Genomic DNA, 19818 nt, shown 5'->3' on the forward strand with positions numbered 1-19818 from the left:
GCAGTGAGGTGGGAAGCAGGCTGGACAGGTGTGGCTGGTGTGGACGGCAGCCCAGGGGGAGGGGAAGGGATTGGGGGGCCACTGGGCAGGGTCTAGTCAGCGCTAAAAGGCAAATCTCACGCTTGATCTTGGCGGGAGGTGTGGGCGTGAATGTACCACAGTTGGGGTAGTACGCAGAGTTATGAAGGATTCTTAGAGCATTCCAAGTCTTTCAGGCCCTGGGCTGTGGAGCCTGCAGCAAACTGCCCTGAGCCCCTGTCACTGGCTCAGGCTTCCTGCCCTCCCTCTGCAGGAGTTAAGAAGGAGGAACTAGAGTGTGTCGGGGACCACAGGCGGAGGTGGAGCTGTGACGTGGGAGGGCGGGGCAGGCAGCAGGTGAGTTGCCAGGTCTCCCAGGCTCCAATCACTCCGGATACTGAGCCATGGGGGGAAAGCAGGACGGGGAGGAGGCTTACGGTGAGGAGGCCCATGGAGAGGCTGGGGGTGGAGGCCAGGACCCTGCAGGGGGAGGGAGGCCTGCCTGGGCCACTCAGGGCGAGGTGTCGGGCTGGCCTGAGGGAGAGGAGCTGAGGGCAGCACTGAGTCCCTGAGGGGAGGGCCGGGGGAACCGGCTGGTGAAAGGAGGCAGAGCCAGGGTCCTGGGAGGAGGTTGGGGTTCAGAGTCTGGGGGCCACTGCTGAGGAGCCTTTGGGGAGTGAGGAGTGAAGCTAGGGTCTCCGAGAGGAGTTGGAGTCCCTGGGAGGAGGGGTTTCAGGCCTAGACTCTGGTCCCTCAGGGCAGGGTCCTGGAAAGCAAAGCCTGATGAAAGGAGGCAGGGTAGAGCCCTGAGTAGGGCGATGGGGCTGGGGGCTGGGAGTGTCCTGCCATGGAGGACGCAGACTGCGGGGGGTGAGGCTGGGCGCTGGGCTTCTGTCAGGAGGAACAGCTGGGGTCCCTGAGAGAAGGAATTTCAGCCTGGACCCTGGGCCTCAGGGGGAAAGGTGCTGAGGGCCTGCCCCCCAGGTTCTCTGTGAGCAGTGACAGGGGAAGTGGGTTGTGCTGGGGACCCTTGTGAGGAGTTGAGCTGAGGGCATTTATGGAGAGGGGCTGCACCTGCCTCCGGGGTCTCTGTTAGGAGGAGAATCTGTCTGGGAGTACCTTGAGAAATAGGGGCAGGGGCCTTTTGGGGTTCCCGTGAAGGGTAAGGCCTGAGGGGAGAGGGAGCAAGGGACCTGTCTCCAGAATACCATGACGAATGAGGGCTGGGAGCCTGTCCCAGGGGTCTGAGGATTAGGGGCGTGGAGGTGTGGACCTGGGACCAGCCTCTGGGGTCCCTGTGAGCCGTGAGGGCTAGAGGCCTGCCTGCAGAGGTTCCTTGGGGTTTGGGGATCTGAGCCCCTCCTCTGAAGGGAAGGGAACCCCAAGGGAGAGGCCTCCCAGAGGGGAGGCTTGGCTCCCAAAGGGGGCTGGGGAAGGAGCAGTGATGACTTCCCAGGCTTCCTGGAACCGCTTTGGATCAATGATTGACCTCATTTATGTCCAAGAACCGTGGAGGGACAGAGTCCAGCGCACCTGCGGAGAATGGACCCCACCCCTTCCCACATTCTCACCCAGCCCTCCGCCCTCTCGCCTCCGTGCCCACTCAGAACCCTGGCTGCCTGGCCCTACCTCCTCCGTGTGTGTACTCAGGGAGGACTAGGAACAGGACATGGCCACAATCTCAGCCACAAAGCTCAGGTGTCACCCTGATTTTACTGCTTGCCCAGAGACTGGCAGTGGCCTGGAGACTGAGGTCCCTTCAGGTGGGGGTCTATAGGGGGCTTTCTCCCTCGCCAGGCCCTGCCAGAGTTGATGCCTTTGGCTCCATTTTCTTTCCCCATAGCCTGAGGCCAAAGGTAGGGTCCAGGGCGGATGTGGGGAGGCGCTGTGCCCGCCCTGAGGGGCTCCACCTGTGCCCACCCTGGATGCGGTACAGGGAGGGGAGAGGGACAAGGACTGGGGGCATGAGGGCCACTGAGATTACTAGCCACGGAGTCCCACATCCCATCTGGAGACAGACTGAAGACAAATGGGCCAGGATGGGGGGAGGAAGTGAAGGCACTTTCCCTAGCTGCTGGCCTTGAGCTGGAAATGACCCTTAAAGGCCCCGCTCCAAGGCCACCTGGGTGTTCGTGGTGAGCAGTTGACCGGCTGACCAGGCCTCGATCCTACCCTTCCTGCTCCTCAGTTTCCCCTCCTGCCTGCCCTGCCCCGGTTTATCTCCCTGCACACCTGAGGACAGGGAAGGATTTGGGAGGGATTTGAAATGGGGAGAGACGCCTCTCTGTGCCTCACTCTGCGTACTGCTCCTCGTGCCCCTCAGGGAAACCAGCCAAATACGACCCTTCCTTTCGAGGCCCCATCAAGAAGAGGTAAGTTCTGGGCCCTCCATTGGTAGGGGCAGGGGTGTCATGTTTTTGCTACGTATTTGCTGAAATATTGGTAAGAAGCTTGTGAGAAAGAAAACTCCTGCCCCAGGAGAGCGGGGGCTTTGTTGTGTATGGCGGGGACACGGGGCTTCTGGGGTGCTGGGGATGTTCTGTTTCTTGACCTGGGAGCTGGCTACACAGGTGTGTGCCCTTTGGGAAAATGCATCCCCTGAGCACTTATGAGTTATGCTTCAGAGGAAAGTTTACCCACCCAGAAAAGGTTTTCCTAAAAAAAAAAATAGAACTTACCAATGCCCACTCTCCAGCATCCCCCAGCTCTCCAATCCCAGGACTCCCCCAGGCCATGCCCCCCACACTCCCTCTCTGAAGTCTTCCCCCATTTCTCTCCCAGGAGCTGCACAGATGTCATCTGCTGTGTCCTCTTCCTTCTCTTCATTCTGGGTTACATTGTGGTGGGGATCGTGGGTGAGTTTCCAGCTGCACAGAGCTGGGGTGGTGGCTGGAGGGCAATAACCCAGGGAGGGACAATACCCATGGCTGCCCCCTACAGTCCTTGCCCTTCCCCTCTGGTGATTCTTCTGTGTGTCTCTGTGTCCAGCCTGGGTGTATGGAGACCCCCGGCAAGTCCTCTACCCCAGGAACTCTACTGGGGCCTACTGTGGCATCGGGGAGAACAAGTGAGTATGGGAGAGGGGCAAGTGAGGTGAGGCTGGGGATGGACAGAGGACCCCCACCTTCAGGCTCCAGACCCTTTCCCTATTGTCTCCCCACCCCACCCCTGCCTCCCTGAATCCCACCACTCCAGGCCACATTGAGCAGCTTCTGACCTCCCGCCGCTCCACCCTCCCACTCTACACACACACACACACACACACACACACACACACACACACACACACACACACACACAAGGCAGTGTAGGGTCCTGGTTAAGTTCATGGGTTTTAGACTTCAGAGACTGGCCTTTGAATCCCCAGCTGGGCTAAGGAAGTTGTGGTTGTGTGGCCTTGGGCAAAGCACTCAACCTCTCTGAGCTTTGATTTTTACATCTGAAGCTCAAGGATGATCCCAGAAGCAATGCTATCAGTCCCCACAGGCAGGAAGTGGTCAACCAACAATAAAACCTCGAGCATTTGTCTGGCGTTTGCTATGTTCCAGGCAGGTGGTGTACTTTATACACACAAACGCATTTAAACCCTATAAGTGGTTACTATAATATTATTTTACAGCTGATATTATTATAATATTATTTTACAGCTGATAATATTATAATATTATTTATGATACAGCTGAGGCAATGAGCAATTAAGTGACTGGGTGTTGTTTTGGCTCCAGAGTTCATGCTCTGTCTGAATCATCTGCGATGCTGAATGACTCTGAGAAATCTTTTGCATGTCTCCCTTACCTCCCTGCTGGACTGAGCTGGGTGGTACATGCCTGGGCCACTGTACTCTTGAGACGCAGCATGGCTGTCCCTCCCCATTCCCCCAGCCTCTGAGCAAACCCTGACACACATGCTTCCTCCTCTACTGCAGAGATAAACCCTATCTCCTGTACTTCAACATCTTCAGCTGCATCCTGGCCACCAACGTCATCACAGTCGCTGAGCACGGCCTGCAGTGCCCCACACCCCAGGTCAGAGCCTGGGACCCTGCCTCTGCCCAGATCTCCCCCAGGTTAGGGTACCAGCCCCTCAGCATGCCCTCTGCCCGCAGGTGTGTGTGTCCTCCTGCCCCGAGGCCCCATGGATTGTGAGTCCGAGTCAGTACTCACTGACAGTCGGGGAGGTCTTCTACACTAAAAACTGGACCTTTTGTCTGCCAGGAGTGCCCTGGAATATGGTAAGCACTGCCCCCAAGGTCATCGCTAGGGGCAAGGACAGGTCACATGGGTCGCAGTGCGAAGGGAAGCTGGGAAGATGACTGTGGTGTAATGGTGGGGGCGAGGGGCTCACTCCTTCATCCTGCTCCATGTCTCTGTGTCTGTCTGTCCCTCCCACACCCTCCAGCCAGTGCTCCAAAGCCTGCAGCAAGAGCTCTGCCCCAGTTTCCTCCTTCCTTCCTCTCCAGGTGAGAAGCCACATTCCTTCCTTAGGCATCAGGTAGCCTTACACTTTTATGGCCCAAATAAGGAAACCAGGCCCAGAGAGAGTGAAGTCACATGGCTTAGGTGCAGTGGTGTTTATTGTGCACCTGTTGTGTGCCTGGGAAAGACGCAGGAAGATGACAACTGCCCCCATTTGAGCCACATGCTATGTAGAGAGACCAGAGATGTTCACAAAGAGACTGCATGGGCATCCTGTGAAAACATACGTGACAAATGTGCCCATACACATTTCTGAGCATGCATGGGACACAGGATGGGACGAAGTTCATCCAAATGTCACAAGGGAGTGTGGCTGGGCTGTGGGGTCACAGCTGACTTCTTTGTTTATTGTGTATGCTCTTCTTTCCAATAGTGAATGTTATTTTTTTAATAGAGAAATATTTTAAATTATAGCACGACGAAAGATATCCACTTCTCAATATAAATACAATAGGAAGTATCTCAAATGAATGCTCCAGAGTCAAATCTGGATTAAATTCCTGCACTGTCCAGCTGTGTGGTCTTGGGCCAACTACTCAGTCTCTCTGAGCCTTGTTTCCTCAACTTTAGGATGTAAATGCCAAAGTTTGCCTGGCAAAGTTGTTGTAAGGGTGGTGATAAATGCTGTAGGCGTGTAATAGGTGCCACAGGAGGTGGTATAGGCTTCCTGGAGGAGGTAAGGTGAAGATGGAGCTGAACCAGGAGTAATGGATGGGGTTTATGGAGGAGGGAGAGTGCCTGGAGAGAGGTGCAGCAAGAGAGAAGGTACAGAGGTGAGGGGAGAGTGGCTGGGCACCTCAGACAGTGGGGCCTTGAAGCCTGGCTGTGAGGTGGGCACTGTCCAGGGCACAGCCCCTGGAGGTCTGAGCACTACAGTAACCTCAAGCCCTGGAATGATGAGGTCCCCTTGGCACTCGGGAAAAGGGTGGGTTGATGGGTGGCAAGGTTGGGGGCATTGTAAGTGTCAGGCCAGAGGGGAGGAGGCTCTGACACCAGGCAGCAGTGCAGGGAGAGGAGGAAGGGGACATTAAGAGACCGTGAAGAAAGCGTGGGCTGGGCTTCGTGGGCAGGAGCTCCCTTTTACCTGTGGAATCATGAGCAGCCCTCTGAGGGGGAAAGCGTCCATCTCTCCCCTCCCCTGAGGGCATTGTGGGCCAGGGTGGGGGCCAGAGACTTTCAAGGCAAAGCTCTGGGCCTTCCCACCCAGTAGCCGGTTCTGTCCCTCCAGCACTGGGCCGCTGTTTCCCATGGCAAAATTACACCACTGTGCCTGAACTCCCAGGGATCTCCAGCAACACCTCCATCATCCAGGGGATCAGGTGGGCACCCCCTGCCTCCACATCTCTGTCCCATACCCCCTCCCACCCACTTCCTCGCCTGATTCTGTGTCTCCCACAGTGGTCTTGTTGACAGCCTCAATGCCCGTGACATCAGCACTAAGATCTTTGAAGATTTTGCCCAATCCTGGTACTGGATTCTTGTGTGAGTCACCAGATTCCCCTACTTTCTCCTTCCTTTCTCCCTCCGTGATCCTCCCCCAGCCCAGTGTCTGAAACAGAGACTTTGGATGAAGGAGGAGGAGCCAGAGCTCAGAGTGGACCCCAAGCCCAAGAGGATTTATAATAGAAAGGAGGTCTAGTCTGGGGACATTGGGGGTGTGAGGAAAGGCATTTGGGGATAAGGTGTGACCCTCACCTACCTCACCCTGCCTACAGTGCCCTCGGCGTGGCTCTGGTCCTGAGCATGCTGTTTATCCTGCTCCTGCGCCTGGTGGCCGGGCCCCTGGTGCTAGTACTGATCCTAGGGGTGCTGGGGGTGCTGGCATATGGCATCTACCACTGCTGGAAGGAGTACCAAGTGCTGCGGGACAAGGGTGCCTCCATCACCCAGCTGGGCTTCACCACCAACCTCAGCACCTACAGCAGCGTTCAGGAGACCTGGCTGGCAGCCCGTGAGTACCTTGCCCGCCTCCTAACGCCCTGCGGGGCCTGGCCCTGGCCCTGACCCTGGCCCCACCCCCTCTGCCCCGCCCCCTGACAGTGATCGTGCTGGCTGTGCTGGAAGGTGTGCTGCTGCTCCTGCTCATCTTCCTGAGGCAGCGGATCCGCATTGCCATCGCCCTCCTGCAGGAGGCCAGCAGGTCAGGGCCTGAGAGGGCCGGGGGGGGGGGGCATGCCGCACAGGCAGTGGGAGCCCTTCAGGAGAAGGGCAGCAGGGCCCAGTGCTTAATACTGCTGTGTGACAGCCTTTCTGAGCCTCTGTTTAACCCATTTGTAAAGTGGGGTGGTAATTGTTCCTACCTTGTAGGGTTCTCCTGAGGATGAATGAGTTAATGTCTCACCACGTGCCTAGGACATGAAGCAGCTCCCCCCCCCCCCAAGGGCTGGCCATAGGGCAGTTGTTATCGTTGGGGTGGTGATGGTGGTTGGGGGGATGGCGGGAATCCAAGCAGGAGAAGCAGCAGCTTGCTTCCAGCCAAGACCTACCTGCCAAGTGGGTCAAGACACCATACTTTGAGGACTCTCTTCCCTTACTCTCCTTGACGCTGCCCCTGGTGGCTTCTCTGAGACCCTAGCTTCTTCTAAGGGCCCCTTGAGCCTGCTTTATTCAATTCAGTTTACTTAGGAAGCACCTACTGAGTGTCCAGCCCAGGGGGTGGTGCTGGCCCTGGTGGGGCGGAGGTAGGGCCAGGGCCATGCTGGTGGATGGCACTCGTCTCCCCGCAGGGCTGTGGGACAGATGATGTCTACTATGTTCTACCCGCTGGTCACCTTTGTCCTCCTGCTCATCTGCATTGCCTACTGGGTCATGATTGCTCTGTATCCTTTGCCCACACAGCCAGACCCTCCTGGAGTCCCTGGGGATTGAGGGAAGGAAGGGCAATACTTGCATCTTAGTACAATGGGAAGAAGGCGCCTCTTCCTCTGGGCAGGCATAACCCTGCCCTGCCCCTGGACAGGGTCGGAAGAGCAAGCCCAGGCTGGATTCCAGCCCCTTTGTGCAGTGAACAACCTGCACGAGCACCTGGGAAGGGGCCCCTGAGGAGAGGACCTGTGGAGACCCCCACATGACCATGCTTTCCTTGACTCCCATCTGGGTACCTGGCCACATCAGGACAACCTCAGTACGTCTTCTGGGCACCCAATGTCAGCTTACCCAGCTGTGAGAAAGTGCCAATGAATACATCATGCGACCCCATGGTGAGGGGATTCAGAGTGTGTGTGTGGAGGGGCACAGATAGGGCCAAGGGTACCTTAGGGGCCAACTGGTCCAAATGCCTCATTGTTACCAGGAGACTGGGGACCAGAGAGGGCAAGGGGCTCACTCAAGGTCACACAACAGTCCCCCAGCAGAGCCTGAAAGGGAGCCAGTCACACACTCTAGATCTAGTAGCCCTCCCGCTGAGCCACGGTTCCCCATACACTGGGAAGGGCACTGAGACCTAGGAGGAGGCATGCTGTGCCCAAGGGCAAGGCCAGGCCGGGGAAGTTGGGTACCACAACGTCTCCATCCCACCTTCCCAGGACATTCCTCTGCCAGGGGGACCATGAACCACTTTACCCAACCAGTCTCAGGTCACTCATCTATAAAATGGAGCTAATCATAATATCCGTCACTTAAGGTAGCCAAGAAGATTAAATGACATTGGGCCCATAAAGTGCTTAGTACAATGCCCAGCACCTGATAAGAGCTGATAACTGTAGAAGGGTTTTGTTTGTTTATTTATTTATTTATTTTTAATCTTCCTCCCTTGAAGGAATACAGTGCCCTAGGCAGGCGGGACGCCCTGGGGGGTTTGGGAGAGAAGCTGCTTCCCCAAACTGTCCCCCACTCCTGAGGTCCCCCGGGGAGTGGCACTGCACCCCTGGGAATTTACTGTCCTTAAAGCTTTCATGTGGCCACCTGCTCTGAGCTGGGCCTGCGAGCTCTGCTGGTAGGCATTAGCCCCACTCTAAAAAAAGAGAGGGAGGGTCAGTTAATTTATGAAGGAGCCACTATGTGCCAGACACTGGGTATGCAAAGGCCCAAATGACCTGGTTCTTGCTTTCAACTTGCTCAGGGTCTAGCAGTGGAAACTGACACAAACCCACAGTGACATGCAAAGCAGGAAGTGGTTTATTTTCTTACTATAAAATTTCAAACATACACTCAGTTTCAGCAATCATAAAGATTGTTGTCATATTTACTAGAAAGGGTTATTTTTATTTCTGTGCTTTTTACTTGTTATTACGAAAATTTTCAAACACACACCAAAATAGAGGATTTCTATACCCAGATTCCACATCTTCAACTTTCTGCTGTTTTTTCATGTGTCTCCCCACCGCACCCCCACCCCAGCTGCAAATTGTTTTCTAGAGTTTAAGGCAAATCCTAGACATCATGTCATTTCACCTGTGAATACATCAGGATGGATCTCAACAGATAAGGATTTTTAAAAAGCATTACTTATACAACCATTATCACACCCAACAAAATTAACAATAATTCCTTACTACCATTTGATACTCAAGGTCTGTTAAATTTTGCTGGAAAGTGTTTCAGTTGAAGTTGCTCTGGGAGGGAACTGCTGACTGAGTGCCAGGCTCTCCAGCGCTAGGTGTTGGTCATACTCTCCCCTCCCATTCCCCGACACACACACCATACGGCCTGGGAGCTCCTGGGAGCTCTTGTGCCCACCAAGAGACTGAAAGAAGTGAATTATGCTCACACCATAGGTAAGCTGAACCCAGTTTAAACCTGGAGATGCATCTCCTGGAAGGAACTGGCTTCTCCAGCTGGGGGAGGCTGACACTTCCCTCCGTCTACTCTGGGAGTGTCAGGAGCTAGCTCGTAATGAGCCTACTCTGTGCCCTCCAGGCTCAGCCCGTGAACTCCTCGTGCCCAGGGCTGACGTGCGTCTTCCAGGGCTACTTGTCCACAGGTCTTGTACAACGTTCTCTCTTCAACTTGCAAATCTACGGGGTCCTTGGGCTATTCTGGACCCTCAACTGGGTACTGGCCCTGGGCCAGTGTGTGCTGGCTGGGGCCTTTGCCTCCTTCTACTGGGCCCTCAACAAGCCTCGGGACATCCCCACCTTTCCCCTAGGTGCTGCCTTCATGCGCACACTGCGGTAAGCATGGGGATGGGGTCTGGGGGTTGTGAGCCTGGGAGTCCCAGGGGTTCCGGGGCTGCCTCTGACTGCCTAACCCCTCTGCAGTTATCACACTGGGTCACTGGCCTTTGGGGCCCTCATCCTGACCCTTGTGCAGATAGCCCGGGTCACCTTGGAGTACATTGACCACAAAGTGAGAGGTGAGCCAAGGGCAGGGGCTGGGGAAGGCCTGCTGAGCAGCTTGGGTCCATGGGGAGGGGCTGTTGGGGACCAGTGCCCAAACCTGAGGCTCCTGGCCCCTAGGAGCCCAGAACCCTATGGCCCGCTGCATCATGTGCTGCTTCAAGTGCTGCCTCTGGTGTCTGGAAAAGTTTATCAAGTTCCTGAACCGCAATGCATACATCATGGTAAGCCCCACTGTGTGAGCAGCCCCTTGCTCCAGGGCGCAGACCCCGCACCCTGGCCCAGGTAAGCTCTCCACAGGTAACTTACCTTTCCACCTCACCCAGATTGCCATCTACGGGAAGAATTTCTGTGTCTCAGCCAAAAATGCCTTCATGCTGCTCATGCGGAACATTGTCAGGTCAGGCTGTCCTCCACCCCGTGACCCCCCACCCAAAGCTGGCTTCATGGGATGCTGTGCTCAGAAGGGCCTCAAGCTTGCTTTAAGCTCTGCTGCCTCAATCCTGAAATGTGAACAATTTTCATTTTGCCTCTGTCACAGCAAATTATATAGTCAATTATGTGTCCAGCCCTGCCAGGCCTCTCACCCCCAACCTACCCCAACTCCCCATGCAGGGTGGTTGTCCTGGACAAAGTCACAGACCTGCTGCTGCTCTTCGGGAAACTGCTGGTCGTGGGAGGTGTCGGTAAGGACCAGGGCAAGAGTTACAGAAGGTGGGGGTGCTGGGAAGCTGAAGAGGTGACCTTAGAGGAGTGATACTGACCTTCAGACCTCTCCCACAGGGATCCTGTCCTTCTTTTTTTTCACTGGTCGTATCCCAGGACTAAGTAAAGAATTTAACAGCCCCCACCTCAACTATTACTGGCTGCCCATCATGGTGAGTGACTCCCACTCTCTACCTCACCCCCCTAACTCCCCAGAGGGATCCTAACAAGCCTATGTCTTCCAGACCTCCATCCTGGGAGCCTATGTCATTGCCAGTGGCTTCTTTAGCGTTTTCGGCATGTGTGTGGACACGCTCTTCCTCTGTTTCTGTGAGTGACACTCCCACCACCTCCCCCTAACTTCAAGGTATAAGCTGTTCAGGCTTTTTTGAAGACTTGGTGCTTTAGAAACAGTGACTTTGTGAGTTAAAGCAGCCAGAGCCAGAGGGAGCCTCTTCTGACATCGCAAGCCAAGGATTTGGGGAAGCTGGTGGGCTATTCCAAGAAGGAGCATTCCAGGGGACAGGCCTCCAGTGTCATCTCCCAGGAACCTGGGGTAGAAGTGAACCCCGAGAGACTTCCAGCAGGTGGCTGTAGTGAGCCGGGATTTTCTTACCCTACTGTATACATTCATTTAGGCTTTAGTATGTGCCAAACTCTGCGCTAAGCAATGGGCATGCGTTGTTGTTTTTCCGTTAATCCTTATCACAATATGAAATATACTATTACTGACCCCACTTTACAGATGAGGAAAGTGAGATTACATAACCTACTCGGTAAATTACAAAACCTGCCCCCAAAAACAGCCGGTAGTGGTACAGTGTGGAAACCAGGCAGCTTGTCTCTTAGTCTGAATTTTCCGGGGAGTGCGGAGGCCTGCAGGGTCCACTCTAACTGGTCTATGTTGCGACTCAGTGGAAGACCTGGAGCGGAACGACGGCTCTCTGGACCGGCCCTACTACATGTCCAAGGCCCTTCTGAAGATTCTAGGCAAGAAAAACGAGGCGCCCTCAGGAAAGAAGAGGAAGAAGTGAAAGACACAGCCCTGACCCAGGGCTGCACCCCGCCTGTATTGCCAGTCTTCCAGCCTCACAGATCTTGATTTTGTAGTAAAAGATTTTATTAAAGATTGATATTTTGTTTTCTCAAAAAGCCTGGTACTACTTTTATCCCCTCTTTGACAATAAGCGACCCTTTTCTCCCCGCTTGGCACTTTAAAATACACCCCGCCCCTATGACGCACCCCGCTGCTGCGGCCAATCAAAAAGCTCCTGAGGAGTAATGCTGGCCCTTTCTTTATCCCAGCCAATAGGCTTCCCGTCCGGGTCACGCGCCCTGGGGCTTCAAAGGGGGCCAATAGGAAGGGCTAGCTCGGAGGCGCTGAAGGGTCACCCGGAGTCGGAGTGTGAGAGGGCCAATTAGAGTCGCGGAAGTGCAGCAGAGCAACTGGGCGTGGGGCGGGTTTGTGGAGGGTTAAACCTGAGTATTTAAAGGGCCCGGTCAGCTGACTGCCTCCAACCCGGGTTTAGCTCTGGGGGTCAGGGTTGCAGTCGCCGCGGGGGAGAGATGACAGCGAAGCGACCCGGCACAGTGCTCCTGAGCAGACCTGGGAGACAGCGGATGCTGGAGTTCGGGGGAGTCTGTAAGGTTCAGGTTTTTGCCGCGATCTTCCTGCTGCTGTGGTCTGCGGTAGTATTCGGGGCTAGGACAGAGAACGACTTCAGTCTGGTGAGTCACCCCTCGTATAACCCCATCCCAACCCACTCGGGCTGTCTAAGTCCGGTTGTCCCCCGGGACGCGGCTGCTGAGTCCTCTCTCCGCGGGACTCTCCGACCCCGTTCCCTCCATCCGCTCCCAGCCCTTTTCCGTCTTCAGGCCCTTGTCCTCCTCCTCATTTGAGCTCCTTACCCTTTGAGGTCCCCTCTTCTTCCTGAGGGCGCCTTCTCCCTTCATAGCCCCTACCCACTCCGATGCCCCAGCTTCGCTCCAAACTCTCCTCCAGGTTCCCCTTCTTTGTTCTGGGACTCCGACCCCCAGTCGGGATCCTCATCACCCTGCCTCTCCCAAGGGAACCGGACTCTGAGCCGCTAGTCCTCCGTCCTAAAAACCCCAAGTCAAGTTTGTCCGCGTTGACCCTTCCTCCTCCCTTCGCAGGTTCAGCCGCTGGTGACTATGGAGCAGCTGCTGTGGGTGAGCGGGAGGCAGATCGGCTCTGTGGACACATTCCGCGTCCCGCTCATCACAGCCACTCCTCGGGGCACTCTCCTTGCCTTCTCTGAGGCCAGAAAAATGTCCACGTCGGATGAGGGGGCCAAGTTCATCGCTCTCCGGAGATCCATGGACCAGGGTATGAAGATGCCTGTGTGGCAAGAGCCGGTGCTAGGTTGGATGGGTGGGGAGCCCAAGGATAGGGGAACTTAGAATGCTGGAAGCCTGGGTCCCTGAGGGGGAGAGGCAACCTAAGGAGAGAAAGTGTCCAGGGCAGTGATCTGGAAATTGGAATCACCAAGGAGTTGAACATTCATTTATGGAGCACTTACTATAATATATACCTGGCACTGTTCTAGATTCTGTGAACACAGTTAAACAAAACAGAGCAAAAATCCCTGCTGCCACAGGGCTTATAGTCTATTGGGGGAGGCAGACAATAAGCATAATAAGTAAGGAAATGTAGTTTTTGTGTTGGAAGGTGATAAATGCAAAGGGGAAAAATAGAACAGGACAAGAGGTATGGGGAGTGCCAGAATCTGATTGCTTTCAGCAGTTTTCAGTAGATGACATTTGAGCAGACTTAAAGGAAGTGACAGTGAGCCTGGAGGAAGAGTGCACCAGACAGCTGTGCAAAGGCCTCCAGGAGGGAAGTGTTTGAGGAATCGGGAGGAGCTTGTGTGGCTGGGTGAAGTGAGTGAGGGTAGAATAGTTCAGGTCGAAGAGTTATGGAGGGGCAGGTTTTGTAGGCCCTGAGGCCACTGGAAGGCCTTGGGTCCCTAGCAGGAGGTGAAGGTTACGGGGAGTGGTGGAGAGGGTACCTCCAGAGTGTTAACCCTGCATTTCTTCCCTTATTTATTTAGGCAGCACATGGTCTCCTACAGCATTCATTGTGGACGATGGGGAGACCCCAGACGGGCTAAATCTGGGGGCAGTGGTGAGCGATATTGAGACGGGAGTGGTGTTCCTTTTCTACTCCCTCTGTGCTCACAAGGCTGGCTGCCAGGTGGCCTCCACCATGTTGGTGTGGAGCAAGGATGATGGTGTTTCCTGGAGCCCGCCCCGGAACCTCTCCTTGGATATCGGCACCGAGATGTTTGCCCCTGGACCAGGCTCTGGCATTCAGGTCTCTGTCCTGAGATGGGTGGAGGGGGCTGCCTTGTGGAGAGTCTGGGAGATGCCCCAAAACAGGCTCCTTCCCAAGGATAAGATCCTGGGAAGTCAGTTTCTGTCTTAGGTGGGATTCTTTCGGAGAAAGGGACACCCTGGGAGGAACACCCTGCTATGGGAAGACGGAACTTCCCAATTCGCGATTGTCAGCAGGGCTATTACTAATCCATGTGGTGCCTATGCAAATTAGAAAGAGCACCCCTTCCTTTGGGCAGACACAAGTGTGTGCCATGGTGCACAGCTTGGTGAGTGAGCACAGGTTGGGTTTAAGTCCCCATCCACCTCTATGGCTGGGCCCCTTGTCCTGTGCACAACCTGCCCAGCATATGCCTTGGATGTCCTAAAGGAGCTTATTCTGCAGAAGAGCTTAATTCAAGCAGTGGCTGTTTGTGAGATCCTTCTGGGGCCTTCAGCAAACAAGAACAAAAGAGAAGGGGACCAGATGTGTCCTCACACTTAAGAGGTAGAGGGTTCCCCTTCCCTGCCTCTGAGCCCCCCTCAATGTCTCCCTCTGTGACACCCAGCTCCCTTTCCCACAGAAAAAGCGGGAGCCACGGAAGGGTCGGCTCATCGTGTGTGGCCACGGAACGCTGGAGCGGGATGGGGTCTTCTGCCTCCTCAGCGATGATCATGGTGCCTCCTGGCGCTATGGCAGTGGGCTCAGCGGCATCCCCTATGGCCAGCCCAAGAGGGAAAATGATTTCAACCCTGATGAGTGCCAGGTCAGGAGTCCATGGGCTGTTCCCCACCCACTCCACCTGCCCTGTCCTCCAGAGCACCATTTCACTCACAGACCCAGGGTCTGGCCCCCAGCTCTGTGCCACTCAGTCGTGCTCCCTCAGGGACAGGGCTCTTTGCCTGGCCCCCTCCCTGGGTCTTCCTGAAGCCTTGTTCCCTCTCCTAGCCCTATGAGCTCCCAGATGGCTCGGTTGTCATCAATGCCCGGAACCAGAACAACTACCACTGCCACTGCCGAATTGTCCTCCGTAGCTACGATGCCTGTGATACATTGAGGCCCCGTGATGTGACCTTTGACCCTGAGCTCGTAGACCCTGTTGTAGCCGCAGGAGCTGTATCCACCAACTCCGGCATTGTCTTCTTCTCCAACCCAGCCCATCCAGAGTTCCGTGAGTGTCTGCCAGGTGTGGGGTGGGTGAGGGAGGCCCCGTGGCCTAGAGAAGGCCTGGGCGGAGACCCCCCCTTTCCTGACCCTGCTGCTGTCCCCAGGAGTGAACCTGACCCTGCGTTGGAGCTTCAGCAATGGTACCTCATGGCGGAAAGAGACAGTTCAGCTCTGGCCAGGGCCCAGTGGCTACTCGTCGCTGACAGCCCTGGAGGGCAGTGTGGGCAGGGAGGACCAGGCCCCCCAGCTCTTCGTCCTATATGAAAAAGGCCGGAACTACTACACAGAGAGCATCTCCTTGGCCAAAGTCAGTGTATACGGAACACTCTGAGCTGCACGCCTGCCGCATGGGCAGAAGGCCCTGGCTCAGCCCTCAGGACCATAGGTCTGTAGAGGGTCTGCGGGAGGTGCCTAAAAGACAGCTCCACCTTCCTTTAGACGCTGGCCTTTTGTAAAAATCTTTTCTTTGACAGGGAAATCATTCTGTTAAGACTAAAAGCCTGGCTTCTCCCACACAGGAAGTCCTGCCCCCACCTGGGAGCACTTCCTTTCCACATTGCTGGGTCTGGCCCCCCTACCCTTTCTGCCCTCCCAGGACAATGATTGGTCCTTTTCTTGGGCAAGGCTAGGTGGGCCTGTAGAACCGAATAAATGTGAACTCAGGGAACTGGGAAGGCTGAGCTTCCTCTGTGAGGTAAGACAGTGGCTTTGGAGAGGGTTGGTAAAGGTCATGGGATGGCATCCTGTCTGCTTTCAGGGTAAGGAACTAGATGCACCACCCACCGTTGCTATTTATGAATCAAAATGTTTGTAACATAATGTTTTCAATGAAGGAGCATGAACTTGTGTACAGTCTGTGGTTTGGCTAGCGCCCACCTTCATGTCTGTGTTCCTTATGGACACCATGAGGCTGGCGATGAGCTTTGGGGGGGGGGAGCTTGGTGTGCTTATGGCCTGTGAAAACCTGCCTTTGTCAAATCAAATCCTCCTTTCCCTTTCACATTCTTTCTTATCACAGAAACACAGATTGATCTTTACAGGTGTAATGCAGAGTAGGAGGGGGACCCCCATAAGACATTTAAAAACCTCTGTTTTGTATTTCTAAGATGAGTGGGATGCTGTCCTCCATGAGGCAGGGAGCAGGTATGTGCACTGCAGATATGAAGCCTCTCCCAGGCCAGCCTGATGGAGAATAAACACTGTGACAAATTATGGAGAAAACAGTGTGTTCATCCTAAAGCAGATGCTGGGAAAAGAACCTGCGCAGCTGTCGATGAATGGGAGGGCCACAGCTTTCCTCCTTGTGGAAAGAAAGTAGAATGCCCAGATGAGCCAGTAAGAATGTCTTCACATAAAGGGAGGAGGGTCACACTCATTTGCACTTAGAGGTTTGTTTCATTTTCAACTGCTTCTCTAGGAAATATTAGGGTAATTTATTCTATCTGATGGAAGAAGTGGAATAATCCTACCGTATGTGAGGACATGGTATAACTGTTACATTTTGTCCAGAATTTGTGATCAATAATGTAATATTCCAGTTTTTTCATTTATAGACATTTTCAAAAACACTCAAAAGTAAATAGCTTAATGAGCCCCATACACCAAACATCTAGTTTCAGCAGTTATCAAGATGTTGCCACGTTGTTCCTTTTGATCCTTTTTCCTATTCCTTTTCTTTGCTGCAGTATTTTAAAGCAAATCCCAGGCCTCGTAACATTCACCCCTTTATTCGTAAGTATGCATCTCATTCTTTAAAATGGAACATTTATTATATAACCACAACACCATTGCACACCCAAAACGTGATCAATAACACCGGTAACATCCAAAAACCAGTCCATATTCAAACTTCATCATGTCTCAAAAATGTCTTATTTATAGTTGATTTATTCAAATCAGGATCCAAAGAGAATCGACACATTGCATTTTGATGTCTCCTACGTTTAACCTACAGTAGCCCCGCCTCGTTTTTATACCATCTACACAGAAATAGTGTCATTTGTTCCACTCTCTGGATTCATCAGTTACTTCCTCTGAGTGTCATTTAACTTCTTCCTCCATCCCTTGTATTTCCAGTTATCAAACCTGAAGTTTTGATTGTATTCAGGTTCCATTTGTGGGGGACAAAATTCCTTCACAGATGCCAGGTGCTTCTTATTGAGCTCTCCGCCCCTCAGGAGGCAAGTATTATCTGCTCGACCCTCTCTAAGTAAAGCTGAGATTGAGCAGTGGGTTCAGATGGCCTAACCCCTCCTTTGTAAGGTTCCCCCATGAACCTTCCAACTGACAATTTCATCTATAGATGAGTTTTGCCTGAATCAGCTATTTCATGAGGGGTTGTGAAATGTTGATTTTTAAATTCTATTATTTCGTCCTCATTTATCAGCTGGAATTCTTCAGTAAAAAAAACAACTTGCCCTCATCAAGGCTGTTGGGTTACCCTAAAGCATGGTATGTATGGAAAAGGCAGGATAGATGCTGAATGTCCCCCTTTAAGTGCCAGTTCTCAGAGTAAACGGATATAATACTTTGCCCTGGCCAGTAAACCACATTGTTACCACACAGGAGACACACACTGAGGCAGAAGCTGTGGGGCTGCAGGAGGAAGCAAGGTGGCATGTTAGGGAAGAAGAATGGAGAGAGAAACCTGGGCAGCGTGGTTGTGGGGTCTGCTTTTCTAACACAAATCATAATATAGATATGAAGCAAGGAAGCATGGTGGGGGTGGCATCTGCAGCAGTTGGGACATCTGCTGTCTAATACCACGAAAAATTGCACATCTGACAGTCTTGCTGATATCAGAAAAAGTGGAGGAAAGAGAGGAAATTATACCATGAATGTCTGACCCATGGGCCCTGTAAAGTAGACATGGCAGGAGGCTTTTGAGAGAATGACCGTGTTCCTTCTTCAGAACCGAGAATACTGAGCTAAGAAAAGATCCTCAAGGAAGGGCCTCTTCCCCAGGAAGGGTCGGGTGAAGCTCAGTATAAACCAGAACCCTGGGCCCCACCCCAGACCTGCAGGTCCAGGTCTTTGCATCTGTAATAGGAACTGCATGAGATCGTACTGCTAGGAGACTTTCTCTTACACAGTTAGCCTGGACTTAGGAAGAACAGATTTCAAAACACTGAAGAAAAGACCTCAAAAGAGAAGCTGTTTTCACATAAGAAATCGTGTCTAAGAAACCAATAACAGTAATAGCTGGCAGGGACCAAACATTCCTATTTGCCCAGACGTCTTGAGTGCCCACCACAACACCTGGCACATGGGAGGTGCTTAATGCAGAAGGAAAGACAAGTCCAGCATGGGTAATGTCAATGTAAGAATGTCCAAACCTGTAGAGAATTTTTATAAGAACTTATTTGAGCCAAACTCATCACATTGCTGGGAAGCAAGATCTCAAATGCTCCAAAGAATGACAGTTTTGCAGTTTCTTTTATGCATTTGAAATTAAGGCGATTACTTGAAGGTGGGAGAAAGCAAAGCAGGGGTTGGATTACAGGATAGTTAACAAGATTATGTGCTCTCTTGAGGGTGGTTATGCTTCAGAGGGGTCTGAGAAAGAGGCATTTCAAAGGTGTGTTAACCTAGATGCACAGAAACCATGGACAGGGCTTGCTTAAGCCTTTTACTAAGGAAGTTATAGGCCTGGGGCATGACTACCTACCATGACCTGCCCAGTTAGGAATTTATGATCAGATCACCTTATGAGGTTACTTTCAGTCTCTGGACTTATTAAATTTATTATAGAGCCCTTTTCATCCACAGCCAATGGTTCCAGTGTGGTCCCAGATGGGCAACAGCACGCCCAGAGAACATGTTAGAAATGCTTGACCTCCCCCCATTGCAATCCCCCTCTGCCCCAGACCTAAGGAATCAGAAGGGGGGTGGGGGGTAGGAGCAATCAGTGTGTTAACAAACCCTCCAGGGGATCTGATGCATATTCAAGTTGTACAACTAGGGTTTCTTTTATAAGGGAGGAAAATTTTCCTCTATCCTAGGTTCTTTTGGCTGGCCTAATAATTGAATTGACATAAGACAGACTAACAGGAGAAAAATACATTTAATTTCATATGTATGTGAGTCCATGAAGACATGAGAAGCTCTCAGACAGCCAGGCAATTGAGGCTTATATGCTGTCCTGAGCTAAGGAGAAGAGGGGTAGGGGTCTAGGGCTTCAAGGGAAAGGAAGACAATTCACAGGAAGGTGGGAAGAGCCAATGTTTGCCCTGCCATGCAGAGACAATGAGACACAGAAAAATTGGAACACACAGGCCCTGATGAACTCCGCCCAGCCCACCACATGTGGCCCCCACTCTTTGTGGATTTCTCTGGTGATACTTCTCTTCCTGGACCAGGTCCTCATCTACATTCTTTTAGGCAATTGAGGGAAAGGAAAAAGCTCTTCCTGAGTCTTTCAGGCCTTGATTATCTTCAGCTCAAAATAATGTGCATGCCCAAGTGGCACAATCTGGGGGGACTTCTGAATCCCTTCACTTTTAATATAAAGGGGGAATTGGAAGGAGTGGCAGGAGACTGAAAGGGGACAGTATAGTGCTTATTTGTACAAATGGGGCAAAGTGGACTTTGACGATTACAGCGTGGTGAGTGCTGCCTGGATCAGCAGCCAAATTCTAGTGTGGCGCGCCAACCTCCTGCGTAGGCCCTCCTCGCTTTTCTACACTCTCATCCCCTCAGCAGCCTCTTGGTTGCATTGAACCTGCACCAGACTCTTATTCCCTATCTTATCAGGCTGCCCTTAGACACTGGGAAAAGAGTGTAACAACTAATATTGACCAGCAAATACCAGGGACCAGGCACCAGGTGCACTTTCTCACTAATT

At 53.0% G+C, this 19818-nt stretch overlaps 2 protein-coding genes across 2 annotated transcripts; both read left to right on the plus strand.

The window, feature by feature from the left end:
• Positions 1-88: 88 nt before the first annotated feature.
• On the plus strand, positions 89-11584 carry SLC44A4 (solute carrier family 44 member 4). Its single transcript, XM_019626743.1, has 21 exons — positions 89-456; positions 2342-2390; positions 2800-2873; positions 3007-3085; positions 3944-4043; positions 4124-4249; positions 4417-4477; positions 5722-5812; positions 5892-5975; positions 6209-6444; positions 6534-6633; positions 7220-7312; positions 7591-7693; positions 9351-9604; positions 9692-9786; positions 9890-9993; positions 10096-10169; positions 10385-10455; positions 10553-10647; positions 10720-10804; positions 11390-11584. Exons 1-21 carry the CDS (start codon positions 423-425, stop codon positions 11506-11508), a joined length of 2127 nt encoding a protein of 708 aa, XP_019482288.1. The 5' UTR covers positions 89-422; the 3' UTR covers positions 11509-11584.
• Positions 11585-11877: 293 nt separating this feature from the next.
• On the plus strand, positions 11878-16187 carry NEU1 (neuraminidase 1). Its single transcript, XM_019626618.1, has 6 exons — positions 11878-12202; positions 12629-12821; positions 13546-13808; positions 14392-14574; positions 14757-14979; positions 15080-16187. Exons 1-6 carry the CDS (start codon positions 12041-12043, stop codon positions 15304-15306), a joined length of 1251 nt encoding a protein of 416 aa, XP_019482163.1. The 5' UTR covers positions 11878-12040; the 3' UTR covers positions 15307-16187.
• The last annotated feature ends 3631 nt before the right edge of the window (positions 16188-19818 follow it).

This window comes from Hipposideros armiger, unplaced genomic scaffold (genome assembly GCF_001890085.2).
Source record: "Hipposideros armiger isolate ML-2016 unplaced genomic scaffold, ASM189008v1 scaffold_687, whole genome shotgun sequence".
Lineage (NCBI taxonomy): Eukaryota > Metazoa > Chordata > Mammalia > Chiroptera > Hipposideridae > Hipposideros > Hipposideros armiger.

Bases quoted from the DNA above. Each gene is read 5' to 3' on its own strand.
- SLC44A4 (XM_019626743.1), top strand. From the start codon at position 423: ATGGGGGGAAAGCAGGACGGGGAGGAGGCTTACG. The intron at 10,456-10,552 runs GTAAGGACCAGG...CCTCTCCCACAG, and splicing joins GCTGGTCGTGGGAGGTGTCG to GGATCCTGTCCTTCTTTTTT. The intron at 10,805-11,389 runs GTGAGTGACACT...GTTGCGACTCAG, and splicing joins CACGCTCTTCCTCTGTTTCT to TGGAAGACCTGGAGCGGAAC.
- NEU1 (XM_019626618.1), top strand. From the start codon at position 12,041: ATGACAGCGAAGCGACCCGGCACAGTGCTCCTGAGCAGACCTGGGAGA. The intron at 12,203-12,628 runs GTGAGTCACCCC...CTCCCTTCGCAG, and splicing joins CAGAGAACGACTTCAGTCTG to GTTCAGCCGCTGGTGACTAT. The intron at 14,980-15,079 runs GTGAGTGTCTGC...TGCTGTCCCCAG, and splicing joins CCCAGCCCATCCAGAGTTCC to GAGTGAACCTGACCCTGCGT.